Source organism: Myxine glutinosa, chromosome 5, assembly GCF_964187855.1.
Source record: "Myxine glutinosa chromosome 5, kmMyxGlut1.1, whole genome shotgun sequence".
In the NCBI taxonomy this organism is placed as follows: Eukaryota; Metazoa; Chordata; class Myxini; order Myxiniformes; family Myxinidae; genus Myxine; species Myxine glutinosa.
In genome coordinates, this window is record NC_136265.1 from 171,183,479 (window position 1) to 171,205,315 (window position 21,837).

A 21,837-nucleotide genomic window follows, 5' to 3' on the forward strand; every position below is an offset into this window, starting at 1 on the left:
AAGGGGCGACTGGGAAGCGCAAGTTTCAGAGGGGAGTAGTTAGATCAGATGATGCTGTGTGTGTGTAAAAGTGTATTCAGTAGCGTATTGCGAAAAGTGTGGGTGAGTGTATTGTATTGAATGAAGAGGCCTGGGAGGAAGGAGGGTGCAGGAGGCACCAGGTGTGATTGCACAGGTGTGCAAGTGAACAGGTGTATGGAGCAGTGTATGACTGAGTAATGGTGATTGTGTGTTGTGTTGAGCAAAGGGTCCTGGGAGGAAGGAGGGTGCAAGAAGCACAAGGTGTGATGGCACAAGTGTGCAAATACAGGTGTATGGAGAATGGTTATGTGGAATACATGGAGTATGGAATATATGGAGTATGGAATGGATGATGTGGAGTGAGTATGGTGGAAAATGTGGAGTGGAGTGGTTGGTGCGAAGGGAGTGTATGGGGAGGATGGACCCCATCACGAATACCCGGGGAGGGTAGTTTAAGAGTTAGGTAGAGGGAGTAGGTAAATTGTGGTTGGATATTGGCATCTGTGGTGCGTGGTGGAAGAATGGTGTTTGGATGGATGAATTAGTGCCGTGGAAATGGCTGGGCGTGTGGCCTGTTAGTGTGTGTAGTTAAATGGGCACTCCGCCACTGTGAGGATGTCGGCCAGGTGAGGCCGCAGGTGGGCTCTGGGAGCCATTAGAGTTGTGGATGCGGCCCGAGGATCCAAAGGACGGACCCGGGTAGCCCAGTGCCTGAGAGGGCACCGAGGGGGGTAAGTGTCAGAGAGGGCCTTCCCCAGTTAGATAGGTTAGGTAAGGAGCAGGTAAGCTCGGAGGCAACTGCAGTGGTGGAGGTGTGCAGGTGGGTTTACCTGCTGGGAGAGCTACACGACCCAGTCCTGAAATTGTGCAAAGGCACAGGGAGTTGAATCGGGGGAGTGAGACCCCAAATTGATGAAGCAGCACAGTTTGGTCAATGGGAATTTGGTTCTTAAAACCGCAAAGAGTAAGATTGCCAATGGATTGGCAGGGAAAGACCCCGGGTAGTGTAAAGTGTGTTAATGTTATTTAGAAGGTAGATCGGATTGGAATCTCCTCGCACCATCTACATCCACTCACCTGAGGTGACGCAACTCCACACCATGCCATGTTTTTGTTATTTTTGTGCAAATGTTTGGAATGTGAGACGCATCATGACGTGGGTGTGACATTGTGTTGTTGTTCCATCTCTCCCTCCTTATGAGGATTGATGATGAATTGGGGATGGCAAATTTTGGATTAATGGGATTGTGACGAATTTGGTATAGGGGAAATATTGGGAGGACGAGACGTAGTGACGGATTTGTAAATGTGTAGATTGTTGTAAATATGGGTAAGGGCAAGGGTAGAGTAGGTAACAGGGGGGGGTGACGTACGATAGGGACGAGCTTTTCTCCGCTCGGTCTCCAGGCGCACCTCACCTTGCATTGCCTTTATTGATGTGTACCCTTGTGACCTTACCCCTCGCTAACCTGTCGTCTCTGTCTTCCTTCCCCAACCGAGGACCGTGCTCTCTGGGCACTGAGGGGAGCATGCGGGAGTCCGCCATTGTGTGCCCGAACCCCCGCAACCAGCTGCCTGCATCGATGCACCACTTATGGACCACATGTCTGTGGCTGAGCACCACTCATGGACCCCACGGGTTGGGGCATGGCCCCTCTGCTGGAACCGGCCACGATGGCCCAAGATCTTGCTTGCGGACCCGGTGACGTGGCACCAAGCCCACAGGTGAACCACCCATAGTCGGCCCCTGTGGGCCATAAATAAAAAATGGACACGGTTGTGCACTTTTATTTCCACCAAATAGGCCGCAACCAAGAAGATGAGAATGACAACATCTGGAAGAACAATGGCCAGCAGAGGGAGCCGAAGAACAAGACCACCAGCAGGGGTTTGTTTATTTTATTTTGAACTATGGTGACTGTGCACTGACTGGTGCTTTATGGTGCTCTTGCGTCGATGCAGCGCAGGCTGTCTCGCCCCCCCCCCCTCCCAAAAGAAAAATCACAGGTCCTGGGTTGCAGTGTAAATACTATCAGCGTCACTTGTAAATAATGCTCCCCACCGTTCATGTTTAGTTTGAGAACAATTCCGCAATTCGGTTATCCTGTGGGCGTGAATCTGTTAGGTAGGGTGCAATGCAGTAGAGGGACATACTTATTTGTGTTTTAAAACTGTCACACTCAGGGTCAGGTTAATTGTAGAGGGAATTACATCTACGTGCCACACTAAGTAAAGTTTTGTCGGCCCGAGACGTGCCACACTAAGTAAAGTTTTGTCGGCCCGAGTCGTGCCGTGAGGAATGAGGGTGCTGTGTTACGGTTCTTAGAACCTTCACTTTGTAAATTTAGTATTAAAATTTCCTATGTACATTTCCCCTTTAATTGGCTGTTAATTGAAATGAGTGCACCGTAGCTAGTCCATGTACAAGCACGTAGGCCACCATAGAACCTCTCGATAGTTATTTTCTTATTCTATGTAGTTTAAGGCTCTGTTTCCCACTAGTTGATTCTGCATTGCACCGAATTGAAATAAGATAGGATCCCTCCGACGCCCCCATGGCATCTTCAAAATGCCAGTAACTTTGGGTGGGGTTATTGGCATCACCATCGCCATTCGGATTGCCAACTGCATTCGCCCTCCATTGAACACGCGGTCAACTCGGGGAAGAAGGGTGTGGCCCCACCTCATCATCAGAGGGAGTGAACCAGCCCCGATCAACCAACCAAGGATGAGGGGTTTGGCTTGAGAGGGCGGAGAGAGAACGATCTGGCAGTTTTGCGAACGTTCCAGGGTGTGGCGCTATATAACCCATCACGCGACGCCCCCCAGAGAAGAAGATGAGTAAGCAGTCCACCAGCGTCCAGTTGAGGAGGAGCTGGGATGCGCGTTTGAACCAACGGCAGCTTTGAACCAACCGCATCTTTGAGTCCACCGCAGCTGAACCAACCGCAGCTTTGAGACCACCGCAGTTGAGACCACCGTAGTCCAGCCCCCCTGTGACACGCAGCTTCGACCCGCTGCTACGCGGGAACCAGATTGTGGTGGCATCGGTGGCCGTCAAGGTCCAGCCCGACGTCCCGGGCGGGAGCAAGCTCCAGCTGAACCTTCCTCCCATTTAAGCCAATGGTTCCTGCCTTCATTCCCCATTCATGTAAGTCTGATTGTCGTCTGTTTTGTGTGTCTTGTCCCTGGGTATAAGTAAGCTTGTATAGGTAAGCTAGAATTTCACTGTGTCTTCTTCTTCTGTAAATTATTTTCGTATTTTTCCTTCTTCCTTGGTTTCTTTGGTCTTGTAAATACTAGTAATAAATTATATTTGTTCTTCCTTACCTTCTGGTTTCCTCACATCCGATCGTCTTTGTGATTTCCCCCTTTGAATACCTGTGGCACGATTTGGCCAACGTTTAGAATCGGGTCTAGTAATTGTTAATGATTCGAGCCGCGGCTGCTAATCCGCTCGGCAACTAACATCTTGTCCGCGGTCTCGAACGAGGTTGCTCACTTGCCTCTCTGGAGGGAGCTGGGCAGCTTCAGGACTCACGTCGGTCAGTCACAGACAAGGGGATTAATCCCCCCTTGGTAAGGGGAAAAAGGGCCGACGTTGAGATCCGCAACAATTGCGCAATATATATTCCGCAATATATATTCCGCAACTCCGCAATATATATTATATATATATTATATATATATATATATATATTTTTTTTTTTTTAAATATATATATTTATATATATATATATATATATATATATATATATATCTATATATATATATATATATATATATATATATATATATATATATATATATATATATATATATATATATATATATACACACACACATATATATACTGTTATGAATTTTGGGGGTAGGGGCATACAGTGCATTCAGAAAGTATTGAGACCCCTTCACTTTTTCCACATTTTGTTATGTTGCAGCCTCATGCTGAAATCGTTTAAATTCATTTTTTTCCTCATCAATATACTGTTACGGATTCGTCACTTCCGTCTTTGTGGTTGTCATCCACTTGAAGCATTTTTAGTTTCATATACTATTATTGTTATAGTTTGAGTGTGAAATGGAGATAACTGTCTTCAAAGATAAAATTAGTGTTTTAAAAGAAAAACGAAATGGATCGGGAGAAACCGGAAGAGGAGGAAGAAGAAGCGGTTCAGGTGAGATCGGGAAAGAAAGGCCGATCTGCTTGGAGGTGTCGAGCGGACGCTGGTGAACGTTGGTCACGCGCGAATATTGGTTTCCCCGGGAAAGGGATTCCTGTGACAGAGTCACAGGAATCTGTGACTCACTGTGACTCACTGGGATTGACACAATCTGTCAATTTCCCGACCCGGATCTCAGCCAATGGAGTATCTTCTCTTCTAGACTTGGTTATGCCAAACTTCCCTGCTAATGTCTGCTGCTCTTCTTCTGCTCCAATCGGTTCTTCTGATCATGTGCTTGTCAAAGTGGACATCTCTCTGGCCATTCTCAGAGAGCCTCCTCAGCGTCGACGAGTCTGGCATTTCACTCAAGCCGACTGGGACGGTCTTCAAGCAGCCATCAATCGTCTGGATTGGTCTCCCATCTCCACTACCTCTGACATCAATTCTTCCTGGGAATTCTTTGAAAGCAAAGTGCTCTCTCTCATGCACAGATTTATCCCATCTCGTCTTCAGTTGTCTTACCCTTCCTCCCGTCCATGGTACACTGAATCTTGTGGTGAGGCAGTTGCCCTGAAACAACTTGCCTTTGCCTCTTGGAAGGCTAATCCAACTGAAGGCAATCTCAGTTCCTTCCACCAAGCTCGGAACAAGTGTGTGTATACCCTCAGGAGTGCCAGGAATCACTATCTCTCCACACTCAAGAATGAACTCTCAAACCTGTCTCCTTCCTCCAAATCCTGGTGGCGTCTGGTCAAATCCGTTTCTGGTGTTTGTTCCCCCTCCATCCCCTCCCTTACCTCAAATGGCCACACAGTTGATATCGCACGTGACAAAGCTGAATGCCTCAACTCTGTGTTTGCCTCAAAATCTTTAGTCCCAAACCCATCTCTCTCTGTTCCCACCTTTCCCAGTCGAACCCAACTGCTCCTGGACTCTGTGTCCTTCTCTCCTGACAAGGTGGGGGAGTTTTTGTCTAACCTCGACTCTGATTCTGCAACTGGACCAGACGGCATCAGCCCACGGGTCCTAAAATCCTGCTCTGCCGCTCTATCTCACCCTCTCTCTGTTCTTTTCACCCTCTCTTTTGCTCAAGGTCATCTGCCAGCATCCTGGAAATCAGCAAACATTACCGCTTTACACAAAAAGGTGCAAAAACAGATCCTAGCAACTACAGACCAATCAGCCTTCTCCCAATTATCAGCAAAGTCATGGAATCCATCATTGCTTCGGATATGAAATCTTTCCTCTTCTCCAATGGCTTGATCTCTGATCATCAATTTGGTTTCAGACCAGGTCACTCTACTCTGGACATGCTGCTTCTGCTTTCTCAACAATGGATGGAGGTCCTCAATGCCAAACAGGAAATCAGAGCTTTCTCCCTTGACATATCACGTGCCTTCGATACGGTCTGGCACCCAGCTCTGCTCACCAAACTCTCCTCCTATGGTATCCATGGAAATCTCCATGCATGGCTTGCGGACTTCCTCTCTGGTCGTAGTCAATGTGTGGCCCTGAATGGATTTCTCTCATCTCCCCTTCCTGTTCAGGCTGGAGTTCCCCAAGGCAGTGTTCTGGGCCCTGTGCTTTTTCTGATCTTTATCAATGATCTCTCCGACACTCTGGAAAATCCTCTCTATCTCTTTGCTGATGACTCCACTCTCTGCCGCTCCATTCCTCTTCCCTCAGATCGGCAGTCTGCAGCCTCCTCACTATCTGAAGACTTGGACAAAATCACAGACTGGTCAAACAAGTGGAACATGTCTTTCAATCCTGACAAATCTCACACTCTTACTATGTCTCTCCGAAAAGATCGACTGGACAACCCTCCCATCTACTTTCTCAACAATCCTCTCCAAGAAGTTCTGTCGCTCAAGCTTTTGGGTCTCACTATCTGCCATGATCTTTCTTGGGAAAACCACATTTCCAAGCTGGCCTCCAAAGCCAGTCGCCGACTGGGCATCCTCCGTCGTGCGAAGTCCTTCCTCGGCACACCTGAGCTCCTCACCACATACAAGGCTTTCATCCGCAGCTCAATGGAATACTGTTCTCCCCTATGGGCTGGTGCTCCTGCCTCACACCTAGCTCGGCTTCACGCTGTTGAAACCAAAGCTTTCAGAATTATTGGAATCTCCCGCGATGAAGCTATCTCTGAGGGCCTTTCACTCACTCACCGCAGGCAGATAGGTGGTCTTTCTGTCTTCTACCGACTCCTCTCTGGCCTTGCTCCCCCAGCTCTCTCTGTGCTCTGTCCCCCAAATATTCCTACAGGTCGCACAAGATCTGCCAGCAACCCTCTGATGGTTAAACTGCCGAAATCTCGGCTCTCTGCTCACCTTCACTCTTTCATTCCTCTTTTATCCCGCCTCTGGAACAAACTCCCACTCTCCCTTCAATCCCACTCCTCCCTCCATGTCTTTAAAACAGCTGTTCACCACCATCTCTTATCTTCCCCCATCCAAAACCTTGATCTTTTCTACCCCCGCTAATTCACCCCAGATCCACCTTGTTTGAAATTCCAACTTCTTTCCTGGAAGTCCTGGCAGTGTCCATATGTTTTATACCTCTCCCACCCCACCCCCCACCCCTTCCCATGCCCCCCCCAAAGCCCTCTCCCTCCCACAGATCTCTCGATGTCTCCATGTTTCTTGGTCCCTGCTCTCAAATGTTGTGTTTGTGTCCTTCCACCTCTCTCCCCATCTTGTCTACCGCTCCCGATGTTATGTTTTATGTGTTGGTTTGTCTTTCTGTGCGATTAATGTTCACTCTTTCGCAAGCCTCGATCTTTTATCCAAAAAAAAGAAAAAAAAAAAAAAGTGGTTATTACTGTGGCAGATAAACCTGCGTGATGGGTTTTGCTGTTGGTTCCAAAAGTGAATCATTGTTGGAGTGCAGGTACGCCTCCATTACGGGCCCGTCCGCCATTTCGCCTCCCACCAGCCATTGTACCTCGCGCCAGCCGTTAGCCTGGTTTTCTCGTGTGTGTTGTGGATTTCGCTTGGGAATTCGCGGTTCTCCGCTTGGGAGCCGCTGCTCGTTCATTTCAGCGTCCTTGTCTGGTGAACTGAAGGTGTGAATTCCCAGTCGCCTTTTGGGTGAAGTTTTGCCTGACCGACGTCGGCCCAACACCTCACCAAGCGGCTCTTCGGCAGCGTCGACTGTCGGCCGTCCTGGGTTCAGGTCTCGGTGCGACCTGTTTTCTTGTGATCCCCGGAGCGTGGATCGATTTTGGCCTGGTGTCCTGACAGTGACTTTGGGGGTGTTACATTTCGCTCACATGGAGTACCGTGAGTTATTGAGTTAAGAAACTGGTGGTACCATCATAGGAATTATATGGTGTTTGTTGTGTAATTGAGGTTTTATTGTACTTGTGCAAATTGTTATAATTGTGTGATATTAATACAATACTTGGTTTTGGTAACAATTGATTGGTGTGGTTTCACCATTGGTCATTGGCACACATAATAGCACATCTTTCTGCTGCGACTCCTTTTGGGGCTCGGAGGTACACCGTGACCAGGGTTTTGTGAGGAGCACGTAACAGAAATTGGGGGCTCGTCCGGGATTGAATTTCCTAACATTCCCAAATTTGGAATTTTCTAACATTCCCAAATTTTTCTGAAAATTTGGAATTTTTTGTGTGAAGGTTAACAGGTGCTAACTAATAGTCACCATGGTGTTTGAAGTAGAAAAGTTTGCGACGTCCCCTGATGAGGCACAGTTGCAGGCGTTAAAAAGATCGGAACTCATGATATTGGACAAATATTATAACTTGGAGGTCCGAGTTAGTATGAAGAAAGCAGAGATTCAGACATTGGTGATAGAATCTCTAGTGGGACAAGGAACATGGGAAGAGGTAGCCTTGGATTGGTTACCAGAGGAAAAAGGAAATCTGGAGCTCCGGAAATTGGAGATGCAACTGCAGAGCCAGGAAAGGTTAAAAGAGTTGGAATGGAAAGCAGAAAAGGAAAGAGTAGAACAGGAACGAGAACTCGAGGAGAGAAGAGCCAGGGAAAGAGCAGAGGAAAGGAAAGCAGAAAAGGAACTTGAGGAGAGAAGAGCAGAGGAAAGAGCAGAGGAAAGGAGAGCCGAAAGGGAGTTAAAGGAACGGGACATGGAGTATCGGAGGGAACTTAAACTCAAGGAGCTTGAATTACTGGGGGAACGGAGAGAAGTAGTATCCATGCCGGCTAGTTCGACAACCAGTCAGAACTCTTGGGATGTTGGTAGGCATGTGAGGCTGGTTCCACCCTTCAATGAAATGGAGGTAGCCAAGTTCTTTTTACACTTTGAGAAGGTGGCTCAAATGTTAAAATTGCCTGTGGGGTCCTGGACTATGTTCGTACAAAGTGTTCTGGTGGGTAAAGCTCAAGATATCTATTCGGCTTTACCGATTGACCAATGTGCAGATTATGAGATAGTGAAGAAAGCCATTCTCAAAGCCTATGAATTGGTCCCTGAAGCTTACCGACAAAAATTTAGGAATGCCAGGAAGAGGGAGAGTGAGACCCATGTGGAGTTTGCCAGAATGATGGAAACTATGTTTGATAGGTGGTGTGACTCGAAGGAGATTGGGAAAGACTTCAACCGTTTACGACAATTGATCTTGGTGGAGGAATTCAAACAGTGTGTCCACGTGGACATTAAAGTGCATCTGGATGAAAAAAAGGTACCGGAGTTGTATGAGGCAGCAACAGTGGCAGATGACTATGCCTTGACACACCGGATGGGGTTCCACACACCCAACTTCCCACCTAGAGTTAGCCAGGGGAGTTACGGTAAATCAGGATCGGAGAACAAATTTTCATGGAGGCGGCCTAGAGAGGACTATGGGGAAAAATCTGATACCGCAACTTTTAGGGATCAGAAGACTGCAGTTCCAAGGCATACCTATCTTCCGGGGGGCCCGAGGCAGACCGCGGGTTTTTCCTCCGGGCCTACTTGCGCTTTTTCAAGAAACCTGGGCATTTGATGTCCCAATGTTACGTCCTGAAAAGGAAAAATCAGGAGCGGAGTCAGACTAGTGCAACTCCGAATGCGTTGGCCAATGCGAGAAATCGTCCGTGGAGGACAGTGCTTTGTGAAGGTTCCCGTGCCAAAGTTACGGCATCAAAGAATGACCTTGTCCAAGAGGGTTACAAACCTTTTATTTCCGAGGGGTTTGTGTCACTGGATGGGGACTTAACTAACCAGAGACCTGTTAGGGTATTGAGTGACACAGGAGCACATCAATCTTTGATGATTGATGGCATTTTGCCATTGTCGGAGAAGACGGCAACGGGGGTTAGTGTTCTCTTACAGGGGGTTGGTGGCTATGTTAAAGCTCCTCTTCATGTCATCCATTTAAAGTCTGAGTTGGTGTCAGGACCGGTCACTGTGGGGTTACAAGCCACTCTTCCTGTAGAGGGAATTTCTTTTATTATCGGGAATGATTTGGCCGGGGGTCGAGTTTCTGGTAATCCGATGTTGGTTGGAAAGCCCAGTATGGAAAATAACACAGCACAGTTAGAGCAGGAGATTCCGGGTATCTTTCCATCCTGTGCAGTGACTCGTGCTATGGGTAGGAAGTGCTCTGAAGAGAAGGAGAAGGAAGGTGATGTGGATTTGGGTTCCTTAGAGATATTGGAGGAAAAGTCTGGAAGAGATAATAGGAAAGGGAGTGACATCAAGGAACCTAAGGAAAAGGTGGCATCTGGACCAAAAGAGAAAATGGAGTGTCTGTCGGAGACATCTGGGAACGAGGCTGAACAAACGGTGCTTGTCCGAAAGAGACTTGTTGAAGAACAACACAGAGATTCGGAGCTCCGGAGTTTGATTGGTAAAGCCATTACAGAGGAAGAGGCTATGAAGATACCTGTTGGTTACTTCATGAAAGGGGAAATACTCATGAGAAAAGGGAGACCACCGGAGGTGCCAGCAAATGATGAGTGGAAAGTTCATTACTAAATTGTGGTGCCACCGCCGTACCGGAAGGAGATATTGAATTTGGCACATGAGACACCTTTGGCCGGGCATCTTGGAATGAACAAGACATGTGACAGAATTTTGGTACATTTTTTCTGGCCAGGATTGCGACGTGATGTGGCGGAGTTCTGTAAATCTTGCCATTCATGCCAGCTGGTGGGAAAACCTAATCAGAAAGTCCCCTCTGCACCTTTAAAAGCAATTCCAGCTTTTGAAGAGCCATTCAGCCGAGTAATTATTGACTGTGTAGGCCCTTTACCTAAAACTAAGGCTGGAAATCAGTATTTGCTGACCATCATGTGCGCTTCCATGAGGTTCCCAGAAGCAGTGCCTCTTAGAAAAATTACTGCGGCAGTTATTGCGAAGGCCATGATTAAATTTTTCACTTTGGTTGGCCTACCTAAGGTCATCCAGTCTGATCAGGGTTCCAATTTCATGTCAATGCTTTTTCAGCAAGTGGTACACATTGGGAGTGGAGCAAGTAAGATCAAGTACTTACCATCCCGAGAGCCAAGGGGTCTTGGAAAGGTTTCACCAGACATTGAAGAATATGATCAGAACGTACTGTTTTGAATGTGACAAGGATTAGGATGAGGGAATACCCTTATTGTTGTTTGCTACGAGGGAATCTGTTCACGAGTCATTGGGATTCAGTCCTTTTGAACTTGTGTTTGGACACGCAGTTCGAGGACCATTGAAATTGGTGAAAGAACAGTGGCTACAGGAGTCGCAGTCAACAGTGGTAGAGTATGTGTCAACGGTTAGGCACAGATTGGCAAAGGCTTGTGAAGTTGCGAGAAGAAACTTGAAAGTGACACAGGATAAAATGAAAGTGAGACATGACAAGAAATCTCAGATAAGAAATTTCAGTCCTGAGGACTGGGTGTTAGTGTTGCTTCCTGTTCCAGGTCAGCCACTACAGGCTAGGTATTTTGGTCCCTATGCAATCGAAAGTAGGGTTAATGAAACAGATTACGTGGTGACAACTCCCGACCGACGGAAAAAGCGGCAGCTGTGTCATGTCAACCGACTGAAGAAATATTATGAGAGGAAGCCTGTGGAAAAAATGGTTCCTGTCTCACCTGTCGTGCCTGCAGTCGGGGTGCAAGAGAATCCAGAGGTTGAGGCCGGTGTGAAGTTTGATAACATTGATGACCAGGCTTGTCCCAGATTGACAAACACAGAAGTGTTGAGTAATTTAGATGAAAAATTAGGTCATTTGACGAGGGAACAACAAGGACAACTATCCAGCCTAATTTTTGAGTTTGCACATTTGTTCACAGATGTCGTACTGACTTGGTATATCATGATATTGAGGTGGGGGAAGCCACTCCTGTAAAACAACACCCCTATCGGATGAACCCTGTGAAGATGGATTATCTTCGGAAGGAGGTTCAGTATATGTTGGAGAATGACATCATCGAACCAAGCAGCAGTGAATGGAGCTCACCATGTGTGTTGGTTCCAAAACCCGATGGTAGTTTTCGCTGTTGTACGGATTTAAAACGGGTTAATGCAGTGACCAAGACCGACTCATATCCCATCCCGAGGATTGATGACTATTGATAGAATAGGCCCAGCTAAATTTGTAACTAAATTTGACTTGCTGAAAGGGTATTGGCAGATTCCTCTTACTGATAGAGCCAAGGAAATCTCGGCTTTAATCACACCAAATGGGTTGTGTCAGTACAAGGTTCTTCCCTTTGGATTGAAAAACGGGCCTGCTACATTTCAACGGCTGATTAATAAGGTTATTGCAGACCTTGAGGGGGTGGAGGCTTATCTGGATGATGTCATCATCCACACCATGACCATGGAAGATCATCTTAAACAAATTCGTGCATTTTTCAAGAAACTGACCGAGGCAGGGTTGACCATCAACTTATCTAAGAGTGAGTTTCTAAAAGCACAGGTGGTGTTCCTAAGCCATGTAGTATGTCAGGGTCAGGTGCAACCGGTGACAGCCAAGATAGAACCCATTGATCGCTTCCAAGTTCCAAAAGGGAAGAAGGAGCAGATGAGATTCTTGGGTATGGCTGGTTGGTACTGGCGGTTCTGCAGAAATTTTTCTGATGTGGTAGCCCCTTTAACGAATTTGCTGAGGAAAGAGACCAAGTTTGTTTGGGATGACAAATGCCAGGCTGCCTTTGCCCATGTCAAAGTGATATTAATGAGCTCTCCTGTCCCAGCAGCACCAGATTTTCAAGAACCTTTCAAGTTGGCCAATGATGCAAGTGATGTGGGGGCTGGGGCAGTTCTATTACAGGAAGATGATGATGGCGTGGATCACCCGGTGTGCTACTATTCAAAAAAGTTTAACAAACATCAAGCAAATTATGCCACTGTGGAAAAAGAGACCCTTGCTCTCCTGCTAGCGCTTCAGCATTATGAGGTGTATCTAGGAACTACTACCTTTCCTATAAAAGTCTTCACTGATCACAACCCCTTAACCTTCATTCAAAAAATGAAAAATAAAAATCAGAGGTTGATGAGATGGAGTTTGTCTTTGCAGGAGTTCAACTTGGAAATTGAGCATGTAAAGGGCAGGGACAATGTCGTTGCCGATGCTTTATCCCGAGTGAACTAACTTTGAAAATTCCTGTAGATTGTTTGGAAGTTTTGTTGCTTTCTTCTGGGGAATATTAGTTATTGTTGCTCACGTGAGTTGATCAGCCATAGGTTGATTGGTAGTTTTGGGTGTGAGTTTTACTTTTGTTTGTTAAAGGTGGTTTTTGCATGAAAAGAAAGTTTTCACTATGTTCAAACTTTCTTTCTTGAGGGTGGGGAGTGTTACGGATTCGTCACTTCCATCTTTGTGGTTGTCATCCACTTGAAGAATTTTTAGTTTCATATACTATTATTGTTATAGTTTGAGTGTGAAATGGAGATAACTGTCTTCAAAGGTAAAATTAGTGTTTTAAAAGAAAAACGAAATGGATCGGGAGAAACCGGAAGAGGAGGAAGAAGAAGCGGTTCAAGTGAGATCGGGAAAGAAAGGCCGATCTGCTTGGAGGTGTCGAGCGAACGCTGGTCACGAGCGAATATTGGTTTCCCCGGGAAAGGGATTCCTGTGACAGAGTCCTTATTACTGTGGCAGATAAACCTGCATGACAGGTTTTGCTGTTGGTTCCGAAAGTGAATCATTGTTGGAGAGCAGGTACGCCTCCATTACGGGCCCGTCCGCCATTTCGCCTCGCACCAGCCATTGCACCTCGCGCCAGCCTTTAGCCTGGATTTCTCATGTGTGTCGTGGATTTCGCTTGGGAATTCGCGGTTCTCCGCTTGGGAGCCACTGCTCGTTCATGTCAACGTCCTTGTCTGGTGAACTGAAGGTGTGAATTCCCAGTCGCCTTCTGGGTGAACTTTTGCCTGACCGACGTCGGCCCAACACCTCACCAAGTGGATCTTCGGCAGCGTCGACTGTCGGCCATCCTGGGTTCAGGTCTCGGTGCAACCTGTTTTCTTGTGATCCCCGGAGCATGGATCGACTTTGGCCTGGTGTCCTGACAGTGACTTTGGGGGTGTTACATTTCGCTCACGTGGAGTACCGTGAGTTATTGAGTTAAGAAACTGGTGGTACCATCATAGGAATTATATGGTGTTTGTTGTGCAATTGAGGTTTTATTGTACTTGTGCAAATTGTTATTATTGTGTGATATTAATACAATACTTGGTTTTGGTAACAATTGATTGGTGTGGTTTCACCATTGGTCATTGGCACACATAATAGCACATCTTTCTGCCGTGACTCCTTTCGGGGCTCTGAGGTACACCATGACCGGGGTTTGGGGAGGAGCACGTAACAATACACTCAATACCCCATAATGACAAAGAGAAAACAGGATTTTAGAAAGTTTTGCAAATTTATTAAAAATAAAAAACTGAAATATCACATTGACATAAGTATTCAGACCCTTTGTTATGACACTTGAAATTGAGCTCAGGTGCCTCCCATTTCTCTTGATCATCTTTGAGATGTTTCTACACCTTGATTGGAGTCCACCTGTGGCAAATTCAATTGATTGGACATGATTTGGAAAGGCACACACCTGTCTATATGAGGTCTCACAGCTGACAATGCATATCAGAGCAAAAACCAAGCCATGAGGTCGAAGGAACTGCCTGCAGAGCTCACAGACAGGATTGTGTCGAGGCACAGATCTGGGGAAGCCTACAATAAAATTCTGCTGCATTGAAGGTTCCCAAGAGCACAGTGGCCTCCATAATTCTTTGGAACAACCAGGACTCTTCCTAGAGCTGGCAGCCCGGCCAAACTGAGCAATTGGTGCAGAAGGGCCTTGGTAAGATCGGTGACCAAGAACCCGATGGTCACTGGCTGAGCTCCAGAGATCTTGTGCGGATATGGGAGAAACTTCCAGAAGGACAACCATCACTGCAACACTCCACCGATCTGGGCTTTATGGCAGAGTGGCCAGACGGAAGCCACTCCTCAGTGAAAGACACATGAAAGCCCACTTGGAGTTTGCAAAAAAGGCTAAAGTCCTAAAGGAGTCTTAAAGGACTCTCAGACTGTGAGAAACAAGATTCTTGTATGAAACAAGAAACAAGATTTCTCGATGTAAATAAGTAGAGGACCTCTCTGGCCTGAATGTCGGATTAAGTGTATCTTCATCCCCATTACGAGGAATGGGGCATGATAAGTAGAATAAGGACAAAGCTAATTCCTCTGTGTGTCAGACCTGGTGATCATTCCTTTGTCCCGTATGGCAGCACATCACACACATTAGCTCGGCCCAATAGCGCACCACATTAATTAATTCCCCCGCTGCCACAAGACTTACAGGAAGAACAGGCAGGAAGCGAGTTCGGAGCACCACCGATGGGGCCGCAGTCAGCCACATCACCAGCTGGCAGAGCACCACACATCGTGCAAGGCAGGCTGAGGCCACGCCCACTTCATGCATGATTGGTCAAAAGGGTTTTGATGGGAAGATCACACCATGGGGTAGGAAGCTGGCCACTGATTGGTGAAAGGAAGCGACAGACTCATTGGCGAGCGACTGATGGCATGAGACAGAAGTGACGCGGCCATTGGTGGAGAGAGCATCGACGTCACACGACAGCCGGTAAAACCACGGACTGGCCGACATTTTCGCTCTCGTTTTGTCTTCCTTTTTTCCCGGACCTCTTCCCTTTGCTGCCTCGTGATTCCGCTCCCTGGACCGCTTACTCCTTTCGCCACCTTCGCCCTCGACCCTCTCTCCTTCCTACACCACAAACGTTGGGTGCGTCGGAGTTCCGTGACGAATCGAGGAAGACGTTGCACGACTGAAGGGGTGGGTTGCATGCACGCCGGCTCGCTTCAGGCGAAGGACACGTCGGGGCCTAGCGAACGACGAGCATACGAGCGAGGCTTGCCGCTGGAGCAAACGGGACCTCACGTGCGAACAATGAGCGTACGAGCGAGGCTTGCCGCTGGAGCAGACAAGACCGGGGCGAGCGGGTGGCTCGGGCGGGGCCTAGCAGCGCGCGGACGAGGCCTGCTTCGCGCCAACCGGAGCCACGTTGGACGATGGAGCTGCACAACCTAACGATTCCTGACATCACATCCAGATACAGATAAGATGCACCACACCTGAGCCACAACGTTTTCTTTATTTCATTCTCCCATTTGTTGTGTAGTTCGAAGTCTGTGTATAAGAGTGCTCACTAGAGGGTTTAGTTATTACCGGTGCGCTCTTTTCCTGTCCTGATATTTATTAAATAAACCCTTGTATTATTTTCCCAACCAACTTTAATTCCGTTTTCGTTTGTGAGTTATTGTTAAAAGGTGAAGACATCGTCGGACCGACAGGTAAGCCGTGGCATTCTCCCCCACCCCCACTGATCGTGTATGATCCGCCATTGAATTGGAAACGCCTCGTTAAGCTTGATTCCATCCGTGGACGCTCCGACTTAAAAGAGTCGTCCACAGGACAATACTGTATATGATAGATATTTACAACATAAAGAAAGAAAAATAAATGCTTGTACATAACCTTGAAGTAAAGAATGTGATTCCTACCTCAAGGTGGAGGACCCACACAGCCTCAGCAGGATAACAGAACGAAAATTAATTGGTGCGGAAACATATCGCACAGAGAATGGATCAGCGAGTTATTAATACAAATGAATCAGCACAGCCATGTCCAATAATGCATTAGTGTGGGCATATTCAACACTGAGATTGAATCAGCTTGGAGAGAATGGATTAGCATAGACATATACAACACAGAGAATGAACAGAGACAAAGGAGCAATATGCTGCGGTCATATGGACCTTTAAAAGCTCACATTAATGTCAGTATTAGGAAGCACTGTTTCACGTTAATGGTTTCATGATTAGGAGAAAATGGTCAAGATGAAACTTGTGAAACAACAACAACAACAACAACAACAAAAAAGACTACTGGTAGAGGGAAAATCAAGAAAGTCAAGTGCATCATAAAATCAAGAGATCCAGATACTTGTTCTTACTTGTTCTCTTGGTTCAACTCATTCTGCCAGTTCAGCTTTCCTCCACGCAGCACACTGTCATACCATATAACCTGGGCTTGTGGCAATATGGCATGTACCCTCTCCGTAAGGTAACGCACAAACTCCACTAGGTTATCCATCAGCTCCACCTGGACAAAGATACGTTAAGCATTCACGTATTTCCCTCTCCCCGCTACGAGGAATACTCGCATTTATGGCTCTATGACGATAAGGTAGGCCATTTACAAACTCAGAGAAAAGGAAGTCCTATGGAACACTTGTGAGATCTACAACGGTTGAGGACCATACACCCAAGTGAGGATTTTTGAGAAACTTGATACGTACTTATGACAAATGTCCAATCCTCCCCCTCCCTGGCCCATTTCTACTCATTATCCCCTCCCCCTCCTAATCCTCTCCCCCTCCTCTTCTTCTTCCCTTTCTCATCTCTTCCGACCTCCCTTCCGGTTCCCCCATGTTACCCTGCTCACCGGCACATCATTTTCAATATTCAGGAACCAGCCATCGAAACCATATACTGTGGCAATGAGTACCAACTGTTCTGCTGCTTTGTGTAACATTTCCTGAGTGGTGAGCATCTCTCGGCAAAACTGCTGCCCGCCCTTTGACTCTGTGATTAATGTACCTGCAAAATACAGCCAAGATTCCGACAATTATGTCAGTTGCCACGTTAGCCCATCTAATATATACAGGGTGATTCACAAGTCTCAGGACACTGTTTTAGCTGTTTATACAGGGTGAGCCAGAAATATGGTTATTTTTAACACTTGTGTAAAGGTAATAAAAAGTTGTATTTCAAAACAAATTCTTACAAGAAAGTGAAGTACATAACATGCCATTTATTTGTGGAAAAGCACATCTAGGAGATGAGCACCATTTCGTCTGACACATTCCTCCAAACTTGGACGCCAATTATTCATGACGTTCTGCAACATGGCCACGTCAATATCATTGATTTAGTGCATGACGTTTTCGTTAAATTCATGAAGAGTTTGTGGATGGTTAGCATTGTCTTTTAGATATGGAACACTTTGTAACACTTAGATATACAACACTTTGTCCTTTAGATATGACCACAAGAAATAATCACATGCAGTCAAATTGGGTGACCTCGCTGGCCATGGAATATCGCCGTTTCTGGAAATGACATGCTTTGGAAAGAGCGCCCTTACAGTAGTCATGGACACTCTGGCGGTGGGGGAGGTTGCACCATCTTGCTGAAACCATGTCATTGGGCTCACTTCTGCAAGTCTGTTTAATTCTCTGGAGAGGAAGTTAGGAACCATATCGGTATATCGAGCTGCAGCAACAGTGATTGCAGTTCCGTTATGGTTCTCAAAGAAGTAAAGCCCTATGATGCCGAACGACGAAAGTGCACACCACACTGTGACTTTGGGACTGTGTAACGGTTTCGTGTGCATTTCTCTTGGGTTTTCGGCTACCCAAAAACGAGTATTTTGCTTGTTGACATCGCCACACAGATGAAAATGTGTTTCATCAGACATTAACAAATTGTTAGCAACGTTTTTGTTTTCATTTCCGTCCATAAATGAAAGCATTCCATCACAAAAATTACTGCAGGCAATCTCATCATCTTGGCTTAATTCCTGGACAGTTTTAATTTTATAGGGATAAAAGTTTAAAATCCTTATGCAATATGCGGCATAGTGACGTGTGAAATTCTGAAGGCTGATGCATGCTTTCGGCTGGAGCGATGCGGACTTCTCAAAACTGACTCCCTTAGACGATCAATGTTTTGTGCCGTTCTTACCGATTTGGGTGCTCCCGGCGGTTTCTCTTTTAAAGTTGAACCAGTCCTCTCAAACTTCTGAACCCATAACTTGATAGCAAGAAACAGACGGCACATTTCCATGACGTTGAACATTGAAATAAAGTTTGAATTGACGTTGTGCAGCAGTTGCACGATCATTATTCTTGTAAAAAGCTTTGATAGCGAAAGCGCGTTCTTCACCCGACCAGTGTTGTGAAAAATCAACCAGATCCACAACTCGTCCCATAGATAGGTTTAATTTCAATTAGATCGTAACATCATCCTGTAAAATACACCATGCAACATATATGTCAGGATCAAGGCATCATATGAGAAAGATTGGATATATCAGTCAATGCAAGCAAGCCTAGAATATAAGTGGGTACGTACCATTCAATTCTACATGTCATTGTATAAAGTCGCAGGAGTGGCCTCGAGTCGCGGACGTCCCGAGGTCTTATAGACACCGCCCAGTGGTTTAAGTGAGCGTCACACCTGGGTTCAACTTACATTTTCACCACAACCAGTTCCACATCGTCACTCAAGTGTTGTGCCTGCAAAAAATAAAACTAAATCAGTAAAAAAAAAAAAATAATAAAAATGCAAGTTATGTACTTCAATATCATGAATTCATTTATTTTGAAATACAATTTTTTATTTCCTTCACACGCATTTCAAAAATGACCACATTTCTGGCTCACCCTGTACAAGATTACTTTATACCATGCATTCATACTGATTATATTTTTTCAGATAATACAAACAATACATTAAAAGAAGATGGCAGACAGCAGTTGATTAACAATGAAAGAGAGGTGTGGTACCATGAGAGGAGAAACACAAACAAGACGATGTAACATGTGCAAGAAGACTTCGAAGAGAGTTTTGGAAAGCCAGCACCGTCAAAATCAAATCTTCATCTTTGGGGAAAAGACATTTCAGACTGGAAGTGTACTTACTCCACAGAAAGCACAGCATATGGCCAAAAATTTGTGATTTGGGAATTGAAAACACTACAACATCCATTTCTCAGATCTCCAAAAAAAAAAAATCATTACGGAAGCGTTCTGCAGAGTTGGGCGTTTCGTATTCATCGTTACGTCGCACAATGAAAGAAGACCTTCGCATGAAACCATATAAACCAATTGTCATTTGTGAATTGTCAGATGCAGATCATGAAAGTGATCGCATGCGCATGCTCAAGATTGGAGGTCACGTTCTTTCGAAGCTGTCCATGCGCTCACGCTTTCGAAGTTAAGTAATTTTTTCACAATTGTGTTTTTGTCGAAACTGTATCTATCTTTCGGGGTGTGTACTTATAGTGTGTCTTTAGTAAGATTATCGGTGTTAATTTTTCATACTTGTATACAAAATCGTCGGTTAATTCGTGTCGCGTATTCTGAGGCCTAGCAGGCTTGTGTCCGACCTTGAGGCTTTGTTTTTCTCTCAGCGGTTCGTCGATTGCACCGCAATTACTTTCGTACTCTGTTTCTTGTCCCAGTCTTTCACCCCATACTTCCTTGTTTAAAATCTCAACTCAACTCCAAAAAAAAAAAAAAAAAAATCCTTCTCTGCTCTTATTCGTTGTTCTTATTTGTTCGTTCGTTCTTCGACCACGTTGTTCGTGATCACGTGATCACGTTGTTAAAAATGTTTAAACTTTCCGCTGAAGAACTGTATTCTGTCGTATATTATAACACCTTTTTCTTCTTCTTCTTCTATAAAAGGATGCTTTCGACTTGCTCACCAAATGTATTCATTCCAAAAAAAAATTCCATCTCTTACAGTTCCTTTTTTCTACATTCCCGAAACTCTCCTGCACTCCACCCCTCCTTCAGCGCCCTCAAACGTATTTTTGACTCGAAGGTCTCAAGAAACTCATTTTGCAATAAATGTTCGTTTCCCATGAATCGTACACTTTTCAAAATCCAATCTCACCCCTCCCCTCCAAATCTTCCCCATCACCCCTTCCCTCCAAAACTTCCCCATCACCCCTCCCCTCCAAAACTTCCCCATCACCCCTCCCCTCCAAATCGACCCCCCTTGCCCCTCCCCTCCAAATCTTCCCCGTCACACATCTTTCAAATATTCCCCCTTGCCCCTCCCCTCCAAATCTTCCCCATCACCCATCCCTTTCAAATCTTCCCCCTTGCCCCTCCCCTCCAAATCTTCCCCACCACCCCTTCCCTCCAAAACTTCCCCATCACCCCTCCCCTCCAAATCTACCCCCTTGCGCCTCCCCTCCAAATCTTCCCATCACCCATCTCTTTCAAATCTTCCCCCTTGCCCCTCCCCTCCAAATCTTCCGCATCACCCATCCCTTTCAAATCTCCCCCCTTGCCCCTTCCCTCCTAAACTCCCCCCACACCCCTCCCCTCCGAGACTCTCCCTCGCTCCTCCCCTCCTAGACTCCCCTCTCACCCCTCCTCCTCAAAGCGTCCTCCCCGCTTCTTCCACCTTCATTTCCCCCAACATTCTGCCTCGCTCTTCCCCCTCCTCAAATAACACCTCACTGTGCCTCACCCAATCACCATCAAACCTTTTGTCCGCCCCATTCTTCCCTTTCTCCAAGCTATTCTGAAATCTCTGACACACCTTCAACAGCTCTCCCTACCTCTTCCACATCTTACCCTACCCCTCCTCCCCCCTGTTCTGTATCTGATGCTCCCCCTTCCTCTTCATTAACGGTATGGACCTCAAACATCCGGGGCCTTCGCTCAAACTTGACTGATCTCTCCATACAGGTTGCTTCTGACAAACCAGATGTGATCTGCTAAACAGAAACTTTCCTCCTTCATGATGTCTCTGATTCCTTGGTATCTCTCCCAGGTAACTCCCTCCTCCGGTATGATAGACCTGAGCCTCGTCCTGGAGGTGGGGTTGCTATCTTTATAAAAAACAACTCTCTTCCTCACTCGCCCTGCACTGCCCTCTCTCCACCTCACCCCCAGGAATACCTTTGGCTACGGCTTCCCATTCGCTCCCACCTTTTGTTCATATGTGTGTTGTACTGTCCACCAAACAGTGATGACTCCATCTACATCTTGCTGTCTGATAATATGGACCAACTTCTATCTACCCATCCCAACTCTCTCTTCCTCATATGTGGTGATTTCAATTGTCACCATGCCAGTTGGCTGGGTGTGGGTACCTCTCTCACCAGCCATGGCTCTTCAGCAAAGGACTTCTGCGACTCACTGGGACTGACACAATCTGTCAATTTCCCGACCCGGATCTCAGTCAACGGAGCATCTTCTCTTCTGTACTTGGTTATGACTAACTTCCCTGAAAATGTCTGCTGCTCTTCTTCTGCTCCAATCGGCTCATCTGATCATGTGCTTGTTTAAGTGGACATCTCTCTGACCATTCTCAGAGAGCCTCCTCAGTGTCGACGAGTCTGGCATTTCACTCAGGCCAACT

General features: G+C 46.3%; 1 protein-coding gene across 2 annotated transcripts in view; it reads right to left on the minus strand.

The window, feature by feature from the left end:
• The window catches only part of ENGASE (endo-beta-N-acetylglucosaminidase), a 96,263-nt gene that overhangs the window by 41,206 nt on the left and 33,220 nt on the right, over positions 1–21,837 (minus strand). For both annotated transcript variants that reach the window (XM_068115567.2, XM_068115566.2), the window contains exons 4-5: positions 17,117–17,271; positions 16,626–16,774 (exon numbers count right to left, since the gene is read on the minus strand). In XM_068115567.2, the coding sequence (XP_067971668.1) occupies positions 16,626–16,774; positions 17,117–17,271 (304 nt within the window). The remainder of the gene's footprint in view (positions 1–16,625; positions 16,775–17,116; positions 17,272–21,837) is intronic.